The 24,815-nt window shown below is 30.0% G+C and overlaps 2 protein-coding genes and 1 long non-coding RNA gene across 3 annotated transcripts; 1 reads left to right on the top strand and 2 right to left on the bottom strand.

Moving 5' to 3' along the window:
* Positions 1 to 1,497: 1,497 nt before the first annotated feature.
* LOC100784342 (protein trichome birefringence-like 19) lies at positions 1,498 to 4,518 on the bottom strand. The gene is made up of 2 exons (XM_003551746.5): positions 3,452 to 4,518; positions 1,498 to 2,418 (listed from the first exon to the last, which is right to left on the bottom strand). Exons 1-2 carry the CDS (start codon positions 4,361 to 4,363, stop codon positions 1,642 to 1,644), a joined length of 1,689 nt encoding a protein of 562 aa, XP_003551794.1. The 5' UTR covers positions 4,364 to 4,518; the 3' UTR covers positions 1,498 to 1,641.
* Positions 4,519 to 10,037: 5,519 nt separating this feature from the next.
* LOC100527506 (putative GDSL/SGNH-like acyl-esterase family protein) lies at positions 10,038 to 15,253 on the bottom strand. Its single transcript, NM_001250084.2, has 2 exons — positions 14,512 to 15,253; positions 10,038 to 10,956 (listed from the first exon to the last, which is right to left on the bottom strand). The coding sequence occupies exons 1-2, from the start codon at positions 15,028 to 15,030 to the stop codon at positions 10,150 to 10,152; spliced, it is 1,326 nt and encodes a 441-aa protein (NP_001237013.2). The 5' UTR covers positions 15,031 to 15,253; the 3' UTR covers positions 10,038 to 10,149.
* Positions 15,254 to 23,240: 7,987 nt separating this feature from the next.
* Positions 23,241 to 24,031, top strand: LOC102661946 (uncharacterized). Its single transcript, XR_419687.4, has 2 exons — positions 23,241 to 23,623; positions 23,709 to 24,031. It is a non-coding gene; the product is annotated as an uncharacterized lncRNA (long non-coding RNA).
* Positions 24,032 to 24,815: the final 784 nt, after the last annotated feature.

Below are 24,815 nucleotides of genomic sequence, written 5' to 3'. Positions count from 1 at the left end.
GAAAGAATGTTGCCAATGGTGGGTGCAGTGTAGGGAACTGCACTGGTGACACCTTTTGTGAGAAATCGATCGATGAAGTTGAACTATGAGGAAACAGAAAATGGAAGATGATATATATGCAAGCGGAAGCTGGAGTTGGTAAGAATATATAGGTTTTATTATGTACGTTTTATATACATATTTGAAGTGTAAAATATTAAATCGTTGGACGCTGGACCATATAGTGAAGTAAACAAAGACAAAATAAATTATAAAAAAGGTATATTCTAACATATACATCTGTATACGAATAATATCATTATTCTTTCTATCTTTTCTCCATTGTAATTATGTAGTACACATGCAAATATATATTTGAATTAACATGTGCTACATAAAGGAAAACTGATTCTAAACGTTTTCCAAGACATTTTAATTTAAGGTTTTGATACAGTTACAGTATGTTAAAAGTCTCACGTCACATTTAAGAGTTCATGTAAAAAATAGTTTATAAACATATTCTTCCGAGTGTATGTTGGGAGTTTTGTTTTTTTCTCACCATTAATTTGACATTTGTCCTATTCGTTTTATACATGTGCTCTCATTTAGTTTTAATTTTTTATAATAATTTCTTTAAAATAAATAAGTTGACACACACCTTCAAGAATCAATTTATATAAACGTGCACTTTCATCAAATTTTAATATTAACTTTATAAAATATCATAAAATTATATGTTCTCACTAAAAGAATAATTACTGTTTAACGGAGATTTATATATTCTGTAACGACAAGTTTGCTATTGTTAAACGGGTTGATAGCTATCATGAGAGTTTGTTTTAAACAACACTCGGCCATGCACCATCCAGGTAAACGGATTAACATTTTTCTTCATAGTGATTCTTCATTTCGAATGAAAAATACTTGTGATTTATAATAATACAAAAATCTGATTCAATAGAGAATACTCATTATTTATAAAATAAAATCATACTTTCTCATTTCCAAAATAAGTGATATTTAAATTTTTAATGTATTATTAATTATTTTTTCACTAATATCTCTAATAAGTTTCATTTTAGTTTTTTTAATATAATATTAAGATTAAGATTAATTTTATAAAACTATTATTCTTTTTAGTTTATTTTTTAAATTTTTTTATGTATGAAATAACTTAGGAAAATACTTATTTTGTAATAGAAGAAGTAAAAAAAAACATAACAATTTTAGGAAAATACTTCCATAAACTAACTTTCGGAAAGAGTGATTTTGGAAGAAAAAAAACAAGGAGGTACATTAAAGAAAGAGCGAGGTAGAAGTATCAATTGCCAATGTCTTATGCCAGTTGGCCCAGCCCACATTCAAACCTGAAAGACAGCCATGTCTTACTTGCAAAGGAGTTTGGGCCTTAACACTTTCCAATTTGATAACGAAGATATAACAATGTGCAACTAGTACAATAAGATATATATGTATCCATGGTCACACATGGACCACCAAAAAACATTATTATACATGTACCCACAAATTGCTTTGCATTTTCATTAAAGAATCAACAGTCAAATATTGTAGCTAACTACATTATTATACTATGCCCATTGCAGCCCAAAGAAAATCATATGTCTATGGCAAATCTGTGATGTCTTAGACAAAACTCTGTAACTATGAAACAAAAGATTTCTTACTATGCATTTTCAACATATGGAATAAGAACTCATTCCATGTGTCAATAGGGCCAGGCAAGCACCAATGAACACAATCACTATGTGTAACATTTTGGTTCACTGCATGCCAGACATGGTTATTAGGATGTCCATCAGGCCTCCTTAACATGATTTCAGTTGTGTCCATCATCAAAAACTTCAAACCCCTCTTCCTTGCAACCTTTCTTGCTGTTCTAAACTCCTCCACTTGAGTCTTATATGTCTCAAAAATATACCCATCAAACCTCATTTGTTCCTTGCTATAAGGCCTTGTCCTCTCACAACTCCCTCCTTTATTCCACTCAGCATTCTCAAAGTGAGCAGGGGAAAATGTTCTCAAAAATGTCACCCCCCTGTACCCTTCGAGACTTGCTATGGTTCTCAATGCAGTTCTGAATGCTTTTCTGTATCCATAATAGTAACTAAGGTCTTTGATTTTTCTTCGTTCACACTTGTGGCACCCTACAATTTGTCCTTTTTCATAATACAATGCTGGCCGAAAGAACCATTGGCCAGCTGAGATAATGACAAAATCGAAGGTTTCAACCTCACTAGTCCACGACTCATCTGCCTTATCTAGATACAGTTTCGTGAGGCTGTTGTCAATATCGCTGGTTCTCACCAAAAATGGGGACCAGAGTGTCACAACCGTAAAATTGTAATCTGCATAGAACCACCTTCGGAAATATATGGGATCTGTGGCATATCTCTTGGTAATGTCCTCAGGATGAGCAACCTGAAGAGTAAATCATGGAATCATGTTATTTTTTTTTAGGATTGTGACTTTTCTTCTTATTGGAGATGATGCATGCATGTTTGTGTAATGTAATATGTACGGAACTCGTCCACAAAATGTTACTTCATAATAACAAGTGAAAGAGAGTAAAAGTGGGACTTTTTTGTTCAACTTTGCCCCAGGGAGACACGAAGCCACTCTCTGGCTTTTATTCCTCAGAAAGGAATTAGTGTACTAGTACTTTTCTTGTTAGTTAGGAAGTAGTTTTCATGCACTACATAACAAAATAAAAAAGTAAACGTTAAAAGTAAGATAATTGGGTAGTTGATTGGGATTGGAGAAGTTAGTCTCAAGTTGGATGAGTGGCAAGGAACTTACATAATTTGACGAGGGTAGATTTCAACTTGGGGTGAATCTGGCTGTCTCGGTTGCAAGTCAAAGACGATTATTTCAAAACACTAACATTCCTTTTAGAATTGACATATCTTAATAAATATTTTTTAACATATAAAATTATACTTTTATCCTACAATTAAAGAATAAGATTAACTGTAATTGTGCCACGGTACTTAATAGATTTAAATTAACTTAATTGCTACCGTCATAAAAAATATATTTTGTGCATGATTTAAAAATAAAATAAAAACTATTTTATTTAAAAAGTCATTCTAGTGTATGATTTATAAAATTTTGAACTCTTTTACTAAGTAGTTTTTATGGTGTGTTTTTTTAATGGTATCAAAACCCTTCCTCGTGAAAATTTCATCAACAATTAAGCTTCATGAGTGGTGATGACAACATTGCAATATTTGCCAATGAACTAAACTTGAGTCTCACATCAAAAGTACGCAAATTTCATGTAGAATTAATAGGATTAATTTTGAACTCTAAAGTTACTATACCATGCTTGTAATTTTTTTAAGTAAAATATTTGAGTGTAAATAATGAGTATGATAGAAAAATCCAACATGAATTTCAGCTTTGAAAAGAGGAAATAAGAACTGGTGCAATTGATTGATTAGTGATTACTTACATGACTTAGGAGGCACAACAAAGAATTCATTTGATTTCTTCCCACCGAGTCTCCAACAAAGGCCATGGACTTTCCTCTGACAAGCTCTAAGAAAAGGGTTGCATCAAAGAGTGGAAGCTCGCATTCATCGGGTTTCCACCTCCATTTGAGGAACTCTCTGTCGGGTCTCCCAAACTTCATGCAGTTTTGCTGGTCTATCATCAAATCGCAAGTCTCATTATCGTAGTAAGGTCCTTTACTGTACGGAATCCACTCTCCAGAGAAGATGTTGCATCGTTTCATTTGTGTGATGTTAAAATTCATACTTTTTTTCGATTCATCGGAATATAAAGGTTTTGGTGAACTGGGTTCCGAAGACTCACCGGAATCCTTAAAATCCAAACTTTGTTTTGATTCATTGGAAAAGAAAAATTCAGGTGAACTGGGTTCTAAAGGCTGGACATGTTTCGATTCATTGGAATAGAAAAGTTTAGGTGAATTGTATTCTGAAGGCTCTGGAGAACCATTAATATCCAAACTCTGTTTTGAATCATTATAAAAGAAAAGTTTAGGTGAAGAACTATTAAAATCTAAACTTTTTTGGGAATCATTGGGAAAGAAAAGTTCAGGTAAAGTGGATTTTGAGAGTTCATTGGAACTGTTAAAATCCAAACTGTTTTTTGAATCATTGGAAAAGAAAAAAATAGGTGAATTGGATTGTGAAGGCTCACGAGGTTCGTTAAAATCCAAACTACTTGTGGTGGTGATGGTGGCATACATCTCAGGAGTGGAAAAATGAAACATTTTAGTAAGAGAAAATGGTAAAAAGATGATGAGCACAGTGAATGGAAGAAGAATAACAACACTCTTGAGAATATTTCCTGACGCCAACTTCCCATGCCCATTGGGAAGTCGTACGGAGGGGAGTTTCATGGTTGAGATGAAATCTGCAGCAGAAGGTTTGCTAGAACCGGCTTATTATATACATATACTTTCATGTTCATGTGTGGTAGGTGTAAAAGATAAAAACCTAGTTGAGTCGGCAACTAAATGCGCTCTGTAGTGGCTTGGCATGCAATTGGCATATTGATATCATGGATTCATGATATGTCACAGTTTTGGGTATAGAGTAATCATTACAAATAATGATGTACCACGTGTTAAAAATAAATAAATAAATCTTTGTTTTCTTTGTTAAGTTAGCTAGGGATGAATATAAAACTTTTTAATTAATTTAGGATAAATTTGTAAAAAAAATTTAAAAATATAATTAATATAAAAAAATATTGTAAATGCAATTAAAAAAAATTTGATATAATAAATATAGTAGATATAAAAATATATATAATATAGTAAATATTAAAAATAAAATTAATACAATAAATATAGTAGATATAAAAAAAAATATTTAACATAGTAAATATTAAAAATATAATTATTATAATGAATATAGTAAATTTACATCATATTATAAGTTAAATACTTTGAATGAAAATTTTATCGTTTATAATGATCCTATCTAATTAAGGACATTTGTGGTCTAGAAAAAAAAAATAGTATATGTAACATCCCATTATAAGCTAAAATGTTTTCTGGGTTGGACCTAAATTAGGAGGGAGAGACTCTGACGGACTCTTCGGAGTGTAGGCCTTGGGGGTCACCCAGTTTGAGTGCTCCTTTAAGTCTATGTTGATTCCATATGGTTGGAGTATTCTGGCAAAACAGGGTGACCTTGACTGGTCTCCCTATGATTTTACCTAGTAAGAGTGACCTGACTTGCTGGTGTGTAGTTTGTCTTATCATGTACTCCTAGGTGTCCGACGAGGTTTTTCACTAACATGATACCACATTGCATATAGGATTGAGTCTTAGTATATATGTTGCATAACGCCTGTGTATTGATCGATATGGATTGATTTAGTGATATTGTGTTTTGATCATTGAGTACGTGAATGTCGTGAAAACGAATGAGACGTGTGTGGTGTTGTGATGTGATGTTGTGCGACGAAATGGTGAAATAACGTGAGATATGCTTAAGTAAGTTGTATTTTGTTTATATGATATTTATACCTTTATGTTGTCTGGTTTTTCTCTATTAGTTAGGAATGTGATAACTCACTTTCTGTGTGTTATCTGTGTTTGAATCCTGTGATGATCTCGAACTTTGTGTTGGTGGGAGCAGATAATTAAGTGAATGACTATGAAGAACCTCATAAGAGAGGACACGATAACACAATACTTTGATAGGATGTGACATTAGAGTATAGGTTTCTATATTAATTGCATGAAATCTTGGACGACCTTGTTTTGAGTCGAGATGATTTATTATTTATTTAGACAAGTTTTATTATGATGTTAGAAAGATGAATGTGAGCCTCTTACCTGTTGAAAGACTTGTATTTAAATGCATTTTCAAAACTTTTAATTAATTTTGATTTCTTACTTCTTTAATTATTATTAGTACATATATGTGAGGGGTAGAGAGCGTCACAGTATATATTTATTAATATCCAATATATTAATTTATAATAAGTATATACTATTTATATTTATTATTATTAATTAATGTATAATAATAATATTAAATATTAATAAATTAATATATATATATATATATATATATATATATATATATATATATATATTAATAAATTAACAAATATTAATAGGTCAAGCAACCTATTTAAGACTCACATTTTAGCTAGCATAATGCATAGCCTAACCTCATGACCTATTTATTAAAAAAAGGCCAGAGTTAGACTTTTTTTAAAAAAAATTAAGTAAAAATTTCAAGCTTCATGTTTTAAAAATAAAAGCCTAGTAGGCTTGATAGGCCGAATTTTACATCATTCTTTTTTTTTTTTGTATTCTTTCAAATGTTTCATATGGGTTGAATTTTTGCATAATATATTTTTGAAAAAGGATAATAAACTTTAAATGTAAATTTCAGATTGAAAATTAATCTCATAACTTATCTACATGATTGAAACTTGTAAAGATATATTAAGATCTCATTGAAGAATCAAATGTCCAATATAATTATGGTGATTAAAAAATGGAATAATAATTAAAAGAAATATTTATTTTCATTTTTATGCCTCTTGTTGATTAATACCCTGAATTATGGATTCTGATAAAAGTCTTTAAGATCTGAGTTAGTTTTTCATGCATTGTTGATTGATAACTTGAGTGATTGGCTCGTGTGTGTGTGAAACCATAAATAACATTTGATCTTTTTGTAACGGGCAAAATATTTTGTATAAGTAAAATGGTGTGGTTCTACCATATGAACAACTGATTTTTTTTAAGCATCAGCTGAAAGATTTCTTATGTGACAAAAATACCCCAAATTAATCAATAATTTTTTCGTAAAAAAATCCAAATCTATCCTAAATTAGTCAAAAAGCCAATGAATGTATAGTTTTTTTTATATATATAATCTGATATAATCCTATCACTTCTTTTTGCTTCTAGTAGTTTTGCTTAAAATGGTCCAATGTTAGCTTCTGCACATTTATTTTATGTGCATTTACAAGCTTAATGATACTTTTATTGATGTTTAATGGAGGGCATGTTTGGGTAAACTGTTTAATTAAACATTTATTTAATAAGTTTTTTATTATATGAATAAGGGTTCAAGTCATAAATTTGATCATAAAATTTATTGAAACAAACTAAAAGAATCTTTACCTATCTATCTATGTGACGTTTTAATGTGAATTTTTTTATATTAACATGTTAATAAAAGGTGTCAAAACGCAGAACAATGAACTCAAGTTCCCACTTCGCATGCATGTGCTAAACGTTAGTAGTTTCTTTTGCAGCAGTCTTTGTCGTGGTAGGAGCCAGTTAATTCCGTTCTCTTGAAGCAAAAAAGAAATAAGCATAAAGCAATCATCTTGAAAAGCCTGTGGCACTTGGCACCACCAATGAAAATACTAAACAGGATAGGTGATGGATTAAGGTGCGTGGGTGCGAAATTTTCGACATTCATTATTATTAAAAAATTTATTAACACATATATAAACAAAATAAATCGTAAAATACTTTATCGTGGATGTATTGATATGTAATAAATAATATATAAATATAATAATTGGACCACATATGCAATCACAGGTCAATTTATGTAGTTTTAGTTTCCATATGCCATTAGTATGGAATGGGTGAAGATGTGAAGTGGGTGCTTTAAGTCGAGAGAGCTTTTATTTATTTATTTATTTATTTATTTTTTATGCAATTGTTGAGAAAGCTATTCATATTTAATGATATGATTATTTCAAAAAAAAGTATGAACAAAAAAAGGTGTGTGGAAAAAATATAATTCATTTTTAGCTTATTAAGTGGCATCAAGTTATTTAATTTGGAAACTACTTGATTTTGGAATAGAATTTTATTGAGGGGTCATAATGCAAAATTTGAATTTAATTGATAGTTAATTTTGATTAAGAATGATTAAAATTTATCTATTTTATTGTTGTTCTTAATGAAATAATGGAAAATTTAATATCATTGTAATTTTTACTAGCATGATTTAAAAGAAGAAAATTTAAAGTGTTTTAAAAGAAAATTGATGTAAAAATTTAAAGAAAAAGTTGAAGATTGAGATAGTTGATTTAGCGCGCACAAACCCAACACATAACGCGCAAGATAGACCCAACGCGTCTCCTCTACTTTTGGTGCATGACTTATTTTATAAATTTTTTTACAACTTAGAATGATAAGTTGTGATATGAATAATTATATGTTGGTAATTAAAAAACATATAGGATATAAAAAAAATCCAACAAATAATATCGACTTTTAAAAAAATTGATGTTGTTGTTTACTTATAACATTGGTTTTTCTAAAAACCAATATTGGTGAGAAGAAAATAACATCTGTTTTTTAATAAAAATTGATATTATTTTTTGGTAAAATAATATCGATCTTTAAACAACCAATATTAACGTTAATATTTTAATATTGATAGTTTTGACACTGATTAATAACTAATGTTAAAAGTCTTTAATAATTGATGTAAAAAACTTATTTTTTTAGTAGTGAGACATAAAATAATATGAAGTGTAAAATTAGTTTAATTTAAAACCAATTTTAAAACAAAAATTCATTTTAAAAATAGCCTTTCAAATTGATTTTGTAAGAAAATGATTTTCAAACTGATTTAAGTTATGAAATAAGCATTGCTACACTCACAACTAATTTGAGTACAACTGAGAGCAGGTCCAAATATAAATAATGACTTTGCCTTATTGTTAATTATTATAAACAAAACTTTATAGAAAGAGGTTCATGATCCAAGTTGAGAAGAAGGTGGTGGGCTTGCCAGCATGGGAATATACAAGTCAAGCGAAAATCCAAAACGCCACCTAAGTGGTCCTCGATCGTGTCCAATATCGATAATTGTAGAACAAAATTTTGAATTTATTTATATATCTTTATTTCACCAAAATTCCAAAACACCAACATTAACCTGATCTAATTTATCTCACCAAATATTTAAAATTAATGTTGATGAATATATTTTAAATTATATAAACCTGAAAAATCTAAAAAGTCAAACTTATATATAAAGGTCATTTTAAGCAAGGTCAAAAAAATGAAGGCCTTTGGTAGACTAATAAAAAGCTTAAGACAAGATATTATAAAACATAAACTAGCAAAACCTAGCTTAATTAACCTATTTTCACTTATACCTGGAAAAGCAAAATTTAAGCTTGCTACGCATTTCCCTAGAGTGACATTCTTTTCATATTTGTACCTGTCTACTAGAAACAATAAGATGATAAAGATGTAGCAAATATAAAATATTTTGCTTTTATACGTATTTTTTGTTGCATTTCAAAGGGTTCAATCGATGACATAAAAGACAGTACAAGTGAATGCACGTTTTTGTTAAGGGGTCTTTTTCTGTATTATCAAGATCACGATAAGAAACCATCAAGCAAAGCTTGAATTTTAGCCACTTGGTTTGCTTTTGGTTGTATTAGCCTCCAAAAATTGGCACTATCAATAGTAATCGGTTGATTGCACCAGTACCAGTCGATTAATGGTCCCCGTATTATTAATATTAGACTTCATACTAAAATAGTTATTTAACAAAATATATATAGACATATAAAATAAGAGGGTTATTAAATTTTTAATCTTTCAACTTTTTCATATTATAACTTTTGGTCCCTCAAAATATTTTTAATTAGTAACTTTTAGCCCTTCATTCGTTTTCTTCATCATTTTTAGTTTTTCTAAAAAAATTGTCTCTCATTTATTTTTATTTTTTAAAAGTAATCTCAAATATAAAATAAACAAGAAACTAAAAATTGACAAAATAATAACTAATTTTGAGTAATAAAAATAAATAAAAGATTAAAAATAGAAAAAAATTAAAAGGACTAAAATTATTGACATAAAATTAAGGAAAGAATAAAAGTTCTAATTTTGAGAGACTAAAAATTGAAATCTAAAAAAGTTGAAGAAGTTAATGTCTCTAACAAAAATTAATCATTATTATCGCTGAAGACTAAAACAAACATAAATAATAAAAAAATAGACGTCTTTGTACCAACAAAATATATCAATGACATAAAAAAAAATTATAAGCAGGGGTGAAACGAATTTGATCTCAATTAAAAAAAGATTTACAATGCACGCAAGGAAGTTTACAATTACAAGCAAGATTACGTAAAAAATTGATAAATGTATGCAATCAATTTCATTTGTCAATTTGAATGCAAATGAAGCCTCTCTTCAGCTGATCTCACACCCTCCATCTTCAACATTCCTAGTAAGAAATCGCTCCATGTGTCTATAGGCCCAGGTAAGCACCAATGCACACAATCATTGTACAGTGTCACATTTTCATTAGGCCAATGCCCATATCTACTTGGGTGACCATCTGGTCTCAACAATGATGCTTGTGTGATATCAAATAGCCTATATTTCAAACCCTTCTTTCTGGCTTCTTTCTCCGCAATTTTGAACTCCTCCAATTGAATCATATAAAACTCCAAATTGAGGCCCTCTAATTGTGTCTCAGTGCTCTTAAATGGCTTAGTTCTAATGCAATTCCCACCCTCATTCCACAACCCATTCTCAAAATGAGATGGAGCAAATGTCCTAAGAAACACTGTCCCTTTGAAGTTCTCTAATCTATTGATGGCTCTAAATGCAGTCCTAAAAGCCTTTCTGTAGCCATAGTACATGGTTAAGTCAGGAACATTTTCTAAGAGGCAATAGTGGCATCCAACAATTTTTTGTTTCTCATAGAACACCATTGACCTTGTAAACCAATGTCCTCCATTGAGAATGACATGGTCAAAATCTTCAATTTGGGTTATCCATTTCTCATCTGGCTCATCAAGGTAAAGGTTGCAAAGGCCTGTTGGGCCTGGACCCTTTGCATCTGCTTCTTTGGATTTCACTAAGTGAGTTGTCCAAAAAGCAGCCATGGTGAAGTTGTAACTTGGGTACTTCCACCGCATAAAGTAGTCATCTCTTTTGTATGATACATCTATGGGCCATTCCACCTGAGAAGTTTAAAAAAAAAAATTTGATTGCTGAATGCAACTTTGCTAAACAAATAAAAGTAAGGAGCAAGAATGGTCAGTGAGGTTGTTCATCAAATAAAGCATCATTTGGTACCAAACAAACTACATATGTTGTTTGTTTGAAATGTGAATTCTTGTTATTGTACAATAATTTGAGGAGATACAATATTTAACTGATATATTTTTTTCGTTGGCTAACAACAACAACAACAATAATTTATCAAAATTTTTTATTAGCTTAAATTATATACGCTGTCTGCAAAAGAATTTTCAAACTTGAAGAACTATTCAGATGCATTTAATTAAGAGTAACTAATGCTACTTTTACATAAGCTTCTCACTATAATTTTGCAACAACAAAAAAAGAGAAATATGAGATAAAATAAATAATATAATGTAGATAAACAAAAAAATACTATAAGTCGTTGCAAACTTATATGCAGTCGAGCAACAGGTCACTTCTAAAAGTTAAGTTTCAAAATCATATTCCTTTATGTGAGGAGTCCTCTCTTTCAGCCATCTTCGTACTACTATATGTACTACTTTTAAACTCCTAAACACTGTCCAAATTCTCAAATTATTCTATGTGTAACATCACTTTTAGAACCATTCCTTTTGGCCACCTTTATTATATATCTTAAGTCATGTTTTTCTAGATCTGTTCCCAGTGAAAAGATGGAAACCCTGCATGTTACAAACTCGGAGGATCCAGCTCATAGCTACATTGTTTACATGTGAACTTTTCCGCAAAAGACACACAAATGGATGGCTAATCTCATTAATAATGCATTACGCTAATGCCAATAATACATTATGACACATTCACTTTTGTATTTGGAGTAAATAAAATAATTGAGTGGTCCCATAAGGTTCCTCATCTTGATTCCCTTCAAACACTAACTAATAAGAAATTTTGTCCGTGCATATATGGATTTGGTTGGGCAAGCTTTAATTTGGCATTAATTTCATATTCAACCAATTAACGACTTAGTCCAATGCGAAGTCATAATATTATCAAGAGTATTTGACGTGCACAAAAGCATTTCTAGTTTTTCTTCTTTCAGAATACGTGACCTCTCAACCAGATCTATTATTTTGGTTGAGCTTCAACAATTATTGAACTCTCCAGCCAGACCACCTTTTGTTCCTTCTCTTTTTCTTATAGATAAAGTTTGATGTTACAACGTACTTAAACCTATAATGGCAAATCTAACTGCTTGATTTTGTTAATTACCTTTGTTCTTCTGCACAAGACCCTCAATAATTTACATAACCTTAGAATTATATATGCTAAAAGCTATGTAAATTTCATTCTCTTAATTTCTATCTAATTAACTAATGCATATCTACTTAAAAATATTTTTATAGAGAAATAAAGCAATTATTGTCAAAAACAATTTAGAAGGAATATTGTAAAAAGGGATGAAGACAAACTCAAAAGTGTTTTATAAAAACAACCAAACGTAGTATAATAATTTTACTATTCAAACAACCACTTTCCTAATAGCCCTACGCATATTGGTTGGAATGTCAAAAGACAATCTGACATAAAACAACAAGAAGCTGGGGCACCGAGTGTTTTCTTTTCCCCTGTGTCATTCAGGAGAAATGCTAGCTACTACTAATTACTTACCCTTTAACACGTTCTTTACATGTTAGGTACATATTATGTGTGCCATACTAAATTATTTCGAGTTTTTTATATTCTTTATTTAGTTTCTTTCATAAATTTCTCTTAATAATTAAGTTTTGACACCATCTTAATGTGAAAGCTCAATTCTCAACCATTTCTACTTTCTAGCTAGTTTGGCAGGACTTGAACAATTATTGCAAACGGAAGTGCAAGTTGACATAGACTCTTCATAATATTCGTATAATCCAAAGCGGAGGCCAACAGAAAGAAAAATACTACTACCACCAACAGAAACTAAGTTATGTCAGAGTAGCTTCGTGCATAGGCTAATTTTGGGAGTACAACTGATTATAGTCGAGAAATCAAAGTTTGGTATAGTAATTTTTTCGATACGAGAATTTCTTTTTTTAAATCTCGTTTTGAATTTTGGACTAATTTAAGTCTAGTTAGGTAGATATACTTGAAGGGTCAAGAATTAGACCGACACCTTTTTTTATTTCAATATAGAATACTGGATCTTCTCTTTAGAGAAACGAAGTACTATCACTGAAGTGATAAACTTAGATGATTTTGGTGAAGGAATTTACCATCACTAATTTAAGGGTAGACACTTTCTTAATTTCATGTGGTAGAAACAGACGTGGAGGACAAGGTGCGGTGAATGTGATTGGCACATTTTCCCGAGAAAAAGATTCGATTTCCTCGGCATGCATGCTTGATGCTTTCATGCATGTTACTTCCATTTGATCATTTACCTAATCCTTGAATTAGTTGAATATCATAATGGACTTAGGTGAGCTAACCAGCTACAAGTAAAATGACAAGGCACATGTATTTATATTTTTCCTTGATAAAAATTTGTTCAATAAAAAAGAGATAAGAACAAAAAAAAGAAGAGGTATTTGATAAGATGATTGATGTGATGAAAAAATCATGATATTATAAAGTGTTATAAAATATTATTGTATGGATAACAACTCATCGTTATAAGTTGGGATAAAGACACTTGGGGTAAACCCAATATGTACTGATTAAGTGTATTACATAGCTTTAAAAAATAATAACGTTTAATTATCGGTGAAACTTAACAATATATATGCTGAAGATAAAGTTAAGATAGTGATTTATCGGTAATTTTGGCTAAAACCTTATTGACGTCTAATCTTCACGAGTCTACAGTCATTAGAAGAATAGTAATTATGTCTCTGTCCAAAGATTTGAAATCCCATCTACTCTACACTTCAAATTTAAAAATTTAAAAAGTTGCAAACCTTAGATTTCCATGAGTGTATTATTAATTAATTATTAAGATATTTAATATTTATGGCTCTGAATTTCAGGTAAAGTTTAGTCTTGTCATGTGATCAGATCCTAAACTAATTTTAAAGTTTATCCTAAAGTTTACAAGTTTAGTTTTTTCTTTTTAAGTATTATTTTGTCTGGTAGATGAAAAAATAATAATCTCTCAAACTAGATCAAGCGCTCAAATGAGATTCCTTCCAACAATATTATTTTAGTTATTATTTTTAATTATTTATATAAGTTAATTAGAAAACACCGAGATAAAAATAATTCAGATTTTTAAAATTATAAATGAAAAAAATTCAAATTAAAAGATCCTTATTTAAAATAATTAAAAAAAAACCTAGCTAGCTGGTATATTATATATATATATATATATATATATATATATCAACGGATCAAAAAATGACTTCAGAGTACTCCTACCATAAGATTAAAAAAATACTAATTATGAAACAATAAAGCAAATATATTTTATAGTCAGTTCAAAATGTTAAGAGAGAAAAAAGTAAAAAAAAAGAAAAAGAAAAAGTAGTTAAAGATATATAGAACCATGATGATCTAATTTTCATCGAAGTAGTAAGGCTGAAGAGAGTTACCCTTGATAAGAGGCAAATCATGGACTGCATTTGATTTCTGCCAACTGAGTCTCCAACAAATGCCATGGATTTTCCCCTCATTATCTCAAGAAACTGGAAGGGGTTGAACACAGGAAGGTCACATCCATTTGGCTTCCACTTCCACTTCATGAACTCAGAGTCTGTTCTACCATACTTCATGCAGTTTTGGTGCTCATGAATAGCCCAGCATGTTTTGTTTGTGTAGTACGGAGCCTTTGGGTTTGGGACCCATTCCCCAGTGAAAATGTCACACTTCTTTATGGAAGTTGAAGGCAAGCTTGCTGACTCATTCAGATCATCAAATGCTGATGATGGTTTCTTGGATAATTGCTTATTGCTCTTCAAAGATGATGATGAAGAAGAGTATCTAAACAAAGGGTAGGAAAGTGGTGTGACAGTGAATAACAGTACGGCAAACACTGCAAGCAAAGTCACTTTTGGGATCATTTGTTTTGGGGTGCTTTTACCAAAGAGAAGCTCTATAACTTGGAACTTCATTTTGGAAGGAGCTGAGGGAGAAAGAAGAAAGGGGTAGGGAGGAAATGGAGGAGTTTTGCTTATATAAATATCTTGTGTCTGTAAATTAACTTTAGAGAAACTTTTTCTTGTTATTATTTATTTGCATTATGATTGCAAGGACTTAAGGAAGTTTCTCCATACTCAAGGACTTTCTAAACTGGATGGCTCTCCTAGCTATAGCTAGTTACACTTAATTAAATATCCCTTAGGTTAATTTTTTTTTCCCACACATGCACGAGATGTGTTTTGAAAATTAATTTTGGATTTTCGCTTGTCCTTGATGTATCCATCACCCCCATGCTTTTTGCGCCATGCTATAAAATATTAGGAATTGTCTTTTTCTGTGTCCTATTATAATTTATAAACTTAATTACGCAAATACTCCATATATATAGTAATTAATTTATCAAAACTGATGCTCCTTCTTTTTTATTAAAGCATACGGGACAGGCTGCTTATTTCTATAACAACGTATATTAGACGTCTTGAAATGTCTTAAAGTACGTAAGTAAGCAATTAATTAATTAAGTGAGCAGGTAAATGATAGTCATTATAATATGTTAAATCAAGTGTTGACTTATGCTAGTACGCACTGAGTTTTGCTTTTATTTTGTTAATATAAAACTGAAATCTATATTTAAGACAAAGACTAGTCATATTTTCAATCCTCGTGAATTAAGGAGTAACGGGTAGAAAACAAGAGAAGAGAATTAAAAAAAAAAGAATTAAAGAATGTGTAACAAGTTAAGCAATAAACAATGTTAAGAATATTAAAATTACTACTCCTAAAAATAAATTAAATATAAAAGAAAAAGAGTTTAACTTTTATACACGATATAAAAATATTATCAATTAATTACAGTACATGTCAACTTTAAACCAAACTACATCTAGATATGTGATCATTCATCCAATATCATCTTTTCATCTGGGACTAAGTGTTGTTTGATTGTAGATATATATGAGAGATATGAAAAGAAGTTTTTAAAATTATGTATGAATCCCACACTATTTTTTTATATTTTAATTCAAATAATTTTTTCAATTTTTTTTATTTTATTTTTCTCTTCTACACAACCAAACTTACTAACCCTAAGTGTAAATATTTGGGTTCTCTATTCAAGGGTAAATTAAATTAGGCAATTTATTTCTTAATTGATTCAATTCAAGACCTTCAGACCCCAGGTTGTCATTGAAAACTGTCAATATTCAGGAATACAATCACTCTTGCACGTCAGAGTTTTAGATCCAGATCTCTATATATTTTTGGTATAATAATTCTGAATTTTCTTATACCATCGTTTTATTGATTCTCATTGAGTATAGTTTATGTTTTTAAGATATTAAATATTTTTTTATTCTAGTTTTTTATAAAATAAGAGAAGGATTTCATTACTAGAAATATATGATTTTCTTGCAGAAAAAAATTCTGCAAGAGTTTGCCAAATATATGACTATTTTTTGTGAATTAAAATATGAAGAATTTTTCCCTAGGAATTTCTTTTATTTTTTGCAGATTATCTTGTGAAATTAATTTTGCATGAAATATTTAATATTATTGTAATTAATCGTGATAAAGGTTGTACATAAGTATTCCGTGAATTTTCTTAGAGATTTTCCTCCTAACTTTTTCCCGGATAAGTTCCGCACAAGCAAAAACTAGAAAATCTAGTCAAGGATTTCAACATTAAAAAAAATGTCAACATTCTGTATCATCATTTTGTTAAAAAAAAGTTATTTAAAAATATTTTTAGATTGATTTCTTGTATAACCAATTTAAAAAACAACTTATACGCAATTGTTTACTCTGTACAAAAATATCACCACTATACGTAATATCACATCAATTTTCTAATAATCATTTTTCTAAGTAATAAGCATGCAATAACATCATTTTAAGGTAAGAGATCCTAACTAAGTTGACAGTCCAGACTCTATCAATCACCTGCATCACACCAGAAGTATAAATTAAGTACAGTAATTATAAATTACTTATGTAAAGAGCATTTTTACACAAAAACGAATTCTCCTTGAAATAAGTTTTAATACAATTTTATAGTACAAGCTGGAGTTTAATTATTGGTATGTTTATAATATCTTTTCCATTGAATTTTGTTGGTCGACTTGTTTGAAATTACTACTAACTCATGTGAGGTACTCATTGATTATATTGAGAAATTCCTATCCCGAGATTACCTAGCCTTGAAAAAATGCTACTAACTTATTAATGGAAGTTGACATGAATTGCAACGGCTTCTTATATGAGTCTAGTTCTAGAATAATTTCATAACAAATACTAGTACGGGTCAATTAGACAACTAACATCATCAATGGATTTGTAAGAGAGGAAATGGCTAAGAAATAGATCGATCTCGTTGATCTTTGTTCTGCAATCATAGAATATCGAGGACACACGTACGAATCACAAGTCATGATCAAGACTAGCATATAAATTTAGGCCTTATATAGATGATAGAAATTGAGTCTTATTAAAATTAAATGTATTGCTTTTTATTGTTTGACATGGTAGAAACAATTTTAAACTCATGAATCTTATAAATAGATGTTCAATTCATGTTTTTTAATAGCCACTACTTTTTTAGTTGAGACATATAATTGTTAAACATGATCACATAAATGAATGTATTTACGAATCTTATCACAGTACTTTCCGGTTTCAGGTTTATAAGGAGGGAAACAAGAGCCATGGGTACATTAGGTAAAAGATTGACCAATATTAATGCTGAGACCATTCGACTTCAATTCCAATTATTAGTATTATGTTACTGCTAGCTAGTAGTAATGTTCGGTCTTGTGTACTAGACATCTAGCTGTGTACCTGACATTTCTAGTATATATATGTCATATTTTTTTTTCATTCTTTTTTTATTATTATTACTTACATTAAACAATTTCTAATTTAAATATTAAATTTTGATAAATCATATCAAATCAATATACAAAAAACAATATATCTAGCTAGGTTCAAATTATATATTTCTATAATTGTTTCTTTATTGCAAAAGTTTTATCTCTTATTGTATTTTCTTTCTTCTTAATTAAAATATGAGATTTCATCATCTACAATGGAGTACGTGGATTAACATTAGTAAAATATATAGTTTGGTAGACCTAATTAAACGCCTTTTCATGGTATAGTGCCTCACTGCCTCTAGTTTGTGAATTGTGAGGTTACCTTTAATTTTCCTATCCATTTAATTTCATTAATGAGTCATTGCTCATTGGTCTTGTATCTCTTTCTCCTTTTTCTTTCTATTGTTTTCTGTGAAATAAAGTGGGGACTAATACATTAATAAGCGATTTGATATTTAATTAATTGAACAAGAACCTAACGAAAAGACAATTCGCGAGCTTATGAGCAGAATTCAATCGTAGAATTGTTTGATTTGTCATCTGCTTTTATTTTTATTTATTAACAAATAGAAATATAATTTTTTAGTAAAAAAAATTGAAAAGATTTTCAACAAAAGATTCTGAAAATAGAGCTGAAAACAAAAGAAGAGACGTATTTTGTGTTTTCTTAATGACTTGAAAACAGAAACGATTAAAAATATGGTGGCAAATTCTTGTTTTCTTTATGCTTTTTCTTTTATTATGTTTGACTGCTTTAATTTGTGAGGTTTTTTTCAGTAGAACAAGTTCAATAGAGAAGAAAGATGAGACTAATCGATACACGAAAATGAATACACAACAACCTTCAATAGTGCAATTCAGTGTCCTCTGTAACTGCCTTTGACGCCCACTCATCTTGAAGCTATGTGTTCATATCAATGGTGTCCAAGTCGTGTCTTTGTGCCAAACAATAGAGCGTGTTTGGATGGCTGGCGAAGTTGTTATCGCATGAAATACGAAACAACCTCAACATAAAAATAAGAGAAATGTTTCCTAAAAACCTATGAAACACGGACATTCCAGCTTCTTGTCGTGTCCAATGTTCGACACGGGCAAAAACACCAAAAAAGGTCACTTTTACATTTTATTTACCAAATAAGGGCTGTTTTGCAATTATTTATCTGGGGGGTCTGTTTTTTTATTACAAAGCGCCCCCCAGACAGACGCTTCCATGGAGCACGCGACACGTGGCACAGCGCGGTGCACGAGGCAGCAGCAGGGTAGCGCCCTTGACGCGGGCGCGTCTGGTAGCGCCCTGTCGCTGGGCGCGACTGGTAGTGCCCAGCGCGTGGGCGCGACTGGTGGCGCCCCTGACGCGGGCACGACCCAGGCACCTATGTATTTTTTAAATATATTTTAATAAATTAAGTTGATTAACGATTAAATAATTTAAAAAAATATTTGACATGTACATAATAAATAAATAGTTATCACTTAAGGTTTATAGAATACATATGTCAACATTTAAAATTGATCACAAAAATTAAAATTGTTGATTTTTTAAAAGTAAAAAATAAAATATCTTCATTAAAAAATAATGGGACTAAAAGTACAAATATAAGAGAATAGAGGAACAAAAATTATATTTTAACAAAATTAAACATTTAAATTAAAAAAAAAATACACGCCCCCCTTCCCAGTTCCGTTGAGTCTGGGAGAAAATGTATTTTTTTAGTGGGTCTAAATCTATTTTTTTTTTTTAATGTTAAGAGACGTTTAAACTCAACCAACGTACTGAATCAATGTTTTACTTATCAATTCAATGAGTCATCTGTTATATGCTATAAAGTTCTAAAAGATCATAACTTTTTTTTTTGAAGAAACAAAAGATCATAACCTAGAAATTTCATATTTTATAAAGTTATAAAATTCATATTATACCACAGAAAACTTAATTAAATGACAATTTAATTGAGTTTCGTCGTAAATTAGAAAACTTAATTAAATGACAAATATTTTTTTAAATTATTTAATCGTTAATCAGCTTAATTTATTAAAATATATTTAAAAGATACAGCGCCTGGGTCGTGCCCGCGTCAGGGGCGCCACCAGTCGCGCCCACGCGCTGGGCACTACCAGTCGCGCCCAGCGGTAGGGCGCTACCAGACGCGCCCGCGTCAGGGACGCTACCTTGCTGCTGCCTCGTGCGCCGCGCTGTGCCACGTGTCGCGTGCTCCATGGAAGCGCCTGTCTGGGGGGCGCTTTGTAATAAAAAAACAGACCCCCAGGTAAATAATTGTAAAACAGCTCATATTTGGTAAATAAAATGTAAAAGTGACCCTTTTTGGTGTTTTTGCCGTCCGACACGTGTTCGTGTCAGTGTCCAATACCGATACAACACCCGTACTACGTTCTATATTTTGAACATTATAAGTGTTCACGTGTTCGTATCTGTGCTGTGTTCAGTATCTATGTCGGTGTCGGTGCTTCATAACTAAAAACAAAGGTTGAATGCAAATGTAGGTTGGAACCTGCAATCCAAACATGCACTACTTAGATGGCAATAACAGCACTTCGGAGACAGTGTAGGAAACAAGATTTGGATGGAACTGGACACGTGTATTTGGGTACTGGGACTAATCAGAAGATGAGACGTACACAACATTCAAACAAACTATACTACCTACGAAGACCAACGTAACGTAGGCAAGTTACAATTGAGTTCATGCACTTACCCTTAAATTAATCCACGTTTACATAGTTTTAAAAATTAAAATCCATTTAACAATTAACAAATTAAAAGGTTTACGGATTTTTAGTTAAAGACGTTTGTTTTAAGAATGAGAGCAAACTTTTACGAATTCTTTCCAATGAATACATTAGAAGTATAAGTACAAAAGGTCAAATTTATCATTTGACATATTATTAAAGTATTGGTAGGATTAACTAAATTTTTATTGCCTAAACTTTTATAAATTCAATTTTTAGTTTCTAAACTTTTATTTGATTGACTAAGGTTTTTTAATTTTTTTCATTTAGATTTTTAGTCCTTAAACTTTAGTTTAATTGATTAATATTCCTCAATTTTTTTCTCTTAAGATTTTTAGTTTCAAAACCTTTCAAAAATTCATTTTTTAGTTCTTGAAATCTCATTATTTGAAAAAAATAATTTAATAACTAAAAACTTAGTTAATTCGTATAGGTACTTAAAAAGTTTACCTTCGGCCTTAGACTTTTCGTTTTTTTTTAATCCCCTTAAATATAATATATATATATATATATATATATATATATATATATATATATATATATATATATATATATATTTAATTTCTCCTAAGCAATAATTGAGAAGGAACGTGGTACTGAAGCTAATAATGAGAGAAATTTGAGCTTTACACCTAAATTAAGATGTAATATTTTTTGTTGCGATTCCCGGATTGAGATGTTGGTCAAGTCCAATAATTCAGGCCCGCCCGCCCAACCCAATCGTTAAAAGGATGCCTTTTACGTTGTCTCACATCTTACGAGAATGATTGTAACTCACCCTCTTATCATGATCCTTTACTTTATTTTATTTGATTTAGGTATGAAAATGTAAACAAAAGATAGTGAAAAAATGAAAGAAAAAAATGATATGATATGATATTTTAGGTGAAAGAAAAAAATATAGATATGCATATAAATTTGCATAAATATTTGGAATAAAAAATATGTATAATAAATAAAGGTATTTTTGTCTTTCTACTCATTTAACTTTATCTTATTCTCTTTCTCTTAAAATTGAGAAGAAAAAAATATTTGAGTGGGTTCTACCATTTTTCTTCTCCCCTTGTTTTCTTGCATGTCAAATGAAAAAATCTTTTCAATAAATGTATATTCCTCCCAATTCTTTCCTTTTTGCTAGTTTTCTTGCCTTTCCAAATGGAGTTCTGTTAGATATAGAGAAAGGAAAATGTTAACTAATGTTGTAAGAAAATTGGTTAAAAAATTAAAAGTAAAAAAACAATTAGAAAATGCAATAATAGTGCATTTTTATGATTCCTAATGCAATTCTAACCTGATTTGCAATGAAATTTTCATTTGTATTCCTTAACAAGTGTCCTTAAGAGTTAAGACAATAGTTAGTAAGATGTTTGCAGAATTATTTGTATTGATTGAGCTAAAAATCCATTGGATCTAAAGATTAATACAACAGGCACAATCTTAAACTATTCAATTATGATCTAACAGTCTATATTTTAATTTTCATTTCTTACCATAACAATTAACAAAACTTAACATATTTGATAGTCTGCGTAATATATCATGTAAGTGACTGCACGTCAATAAGTCATCGTTATTTGTTATTATTCAAAATGATTAACGACATATAAAATATTGAATTCAACATTTTAAAAATAAAATAATGGCTAGCCACAAATCACACTGAATTTTATATCTTATTTATAATTATGGAAAATCGTGGTTATACAATTAAGAGTTTAATTTATATATTCTATTAGTGTAAATATTTTTTTGTATAAATATTTATTTTATCATCACGTCAATGTGTCATCTTAATAAATAAAATAAAATATTCAAATTTTGTTATATGTGTGTAAAAATGTTTCACGTTGATAATATTATAAATAAAACTCTAAAAATAATCAATATTTGATTTGATAAAGCTATTACTTAAAAAAAATTTAATTCATTATTAATGTAAAAGTTTGACTATTAATTCATCATTTGATTTGATAAGTAATAGATTTTGTGTGTGTGTGTGCATAAATGTTCTCGATCGATAATCAGATGCAATTCTTTTCAAACTAGGTTTTAACATTTCTAAAGAAGTCTTCACCGTGCACATGGTGAGACATACTTAAAACTCAACTCTTCAATAAATGTGTTAAGTTTTGTTGATAAAAGTTATACTAATGTATTAACGATTATTTAGTTTTCAAATTATTTTTCCATAAATTAAGTGAGAGACTAATCTTAAAGATACAGTAGAACACAAATGTGCTTTATTTATTTGTTTATATATATATATATATATATATATATAATAGTTGAACTCTAAAATTAAGAACTTCACAACAACTTAGTTTATTAAAAGATTCGGCTCAATGATAAGTAAGATTTAAAATAAATTTTAACAAAAATATTTTTACTTTATTCTTAGGTTTAAAACCAGGTGTTCAAAGAATTGGAATTCCTTTCTACACTATTTGAAAGAGTTTAACCTCTTGCATAATGATTTGAAATATTCAAATTCCTTTGATAATTTAATTATACAATAGAAATAAAACAAAACAAATATAAAAGAGATTAATCATCTACCCATTCGAGAGAAGGCCTTTGCTTTCAATTAAATTATGTATTCTATCTTATTTCCAAATAAATACTTGAATGAAATTATTACAAAGAACTTGGATCCATATATTATATATCTTCATTGCTACATGCGTGGTTCGCCTTGCGTGATCTTAATGCTTACCATTCCACACCCATTCACACATTCACAACCACCCACCCCTTCAATTCATTCATTCCCTCGTCCTTACTTGTTTCCTTTCCCCACCCTCTAACATACACACATATACTATTTAACCATCATATATAGACCCCTTTATTCTTCTTTCTACAACAAGTATATTTTTTTTTTCATTTTTTGTGCATTCTCTACCAAGGGGAGTGGAAAGTGTTCTGTTGCCAAACAAAACAAAGCCACAAGGTTTGTTTCTCTTCCTCACCCTCATGTTTTTCACTTGTATTTTCTTTAACTTTTTCTTCTTTTTTTGTTCTTGTGCACTGCTTAGTGTTTTTAGCTTTCAACGTTTAATTTGAGCGAATTAATAAGCCAAAATGGTGATGCTGGGTTTGGGAAGGCTTGTAGTGACTCTAAAATCCAAAATAAGGTCTTTGAAACTGAAGAAACCTTACGATAAGATGGAGAAGAGTGACAGCATGAGAGTGGAGATAAGAAGCAGGAAGGCCAGAAAGCTTATTGAAGAGACCCTCAAAATTGCTGATTCACCTAAGTCCAAAACCTTCAACTTATGATGGTATACATATGCTACCTTATGTTTAATTGTATGTATTGGTAAAACCCTTCAATAATAAAGGTTCTGCTCTTCATACATATGTTGCTTAAATTTCAATGAGGTAATTAGCTTTATCCTTTTTAACTTTTAGGTTCTTAGCCTTTCCATCAATCTTATGCACCCACCACATACCAAGTCAGTGCTAATTATGTTGTGTATAATATAAATCTAGAACTTTGTTGTTATCTTAGATTGGTATGAAGCATGCAAAGACTTTGCAGAATTAGTATGAGTTTGTTTTTTGAGGCCATTTGCTTAGATAAAAATGGAAGAAAAAAAAACAGCAGCAAAATGGGAAGAAAAAAAGTAAAACTTGGGGGGGGGGGGGGGGGAATATCTCTGTTTATACTGTGGATAGTAGTTTTCACTGAAGCTTCTTTCGTTTTCAAATTTATTGCGTATTAACATCAGGTCTGGTTTTGGGTGGACCATCCTATATATAGAAGAGTGCAGGGCATTTATGTCACTTTCACCTGCTTCTTTTCTATTGGTTCTTCTGAATAGGACAAATTTTAATATTTTGAAGATAAACAAAGAAAAAATAGTCTATCGTTTTAGGTTATAATCTAATTACAAATTATTATGTTTAAGTGCATTTGTGGTTCAATGATTTGAATAGTAGAAATCCAATCTGAAGCAAACATCCACAGCTTTTGAGTTTTCACATGAATTTGATTTGAAAATTGGAAAATATACGAATGTTCATTAGATGAAAATTCGAACAAATGAAAAATTTATTGACTTTTTTTTAATAATTTATGTAAAAATTATGCAAAGCATGAATTCTGATTAATTGATAGTATAACTTTTTTAAAGTAATAA

Source organism: Glycine max, chromosome 18 (genome assembly GCF_000004515.6).
Source record: "Glycine max cultivar Williams 82 chromosome 18, Glycine_max_v4.0, whole genome shotgun sequence".
Taxonomy (NCBI): domain Eukaryota; kingdom Viridiplantae; phylum Streptophyta; class Magnoliopsida; order Fabales; family Fabaceae; genus Glycine; species Glycine max.
The sequence above is the reverse complement of the archived record's forward strand: the minus strand, read 5'-3'. Positions and strand labels throughout refer to the sequence as shown.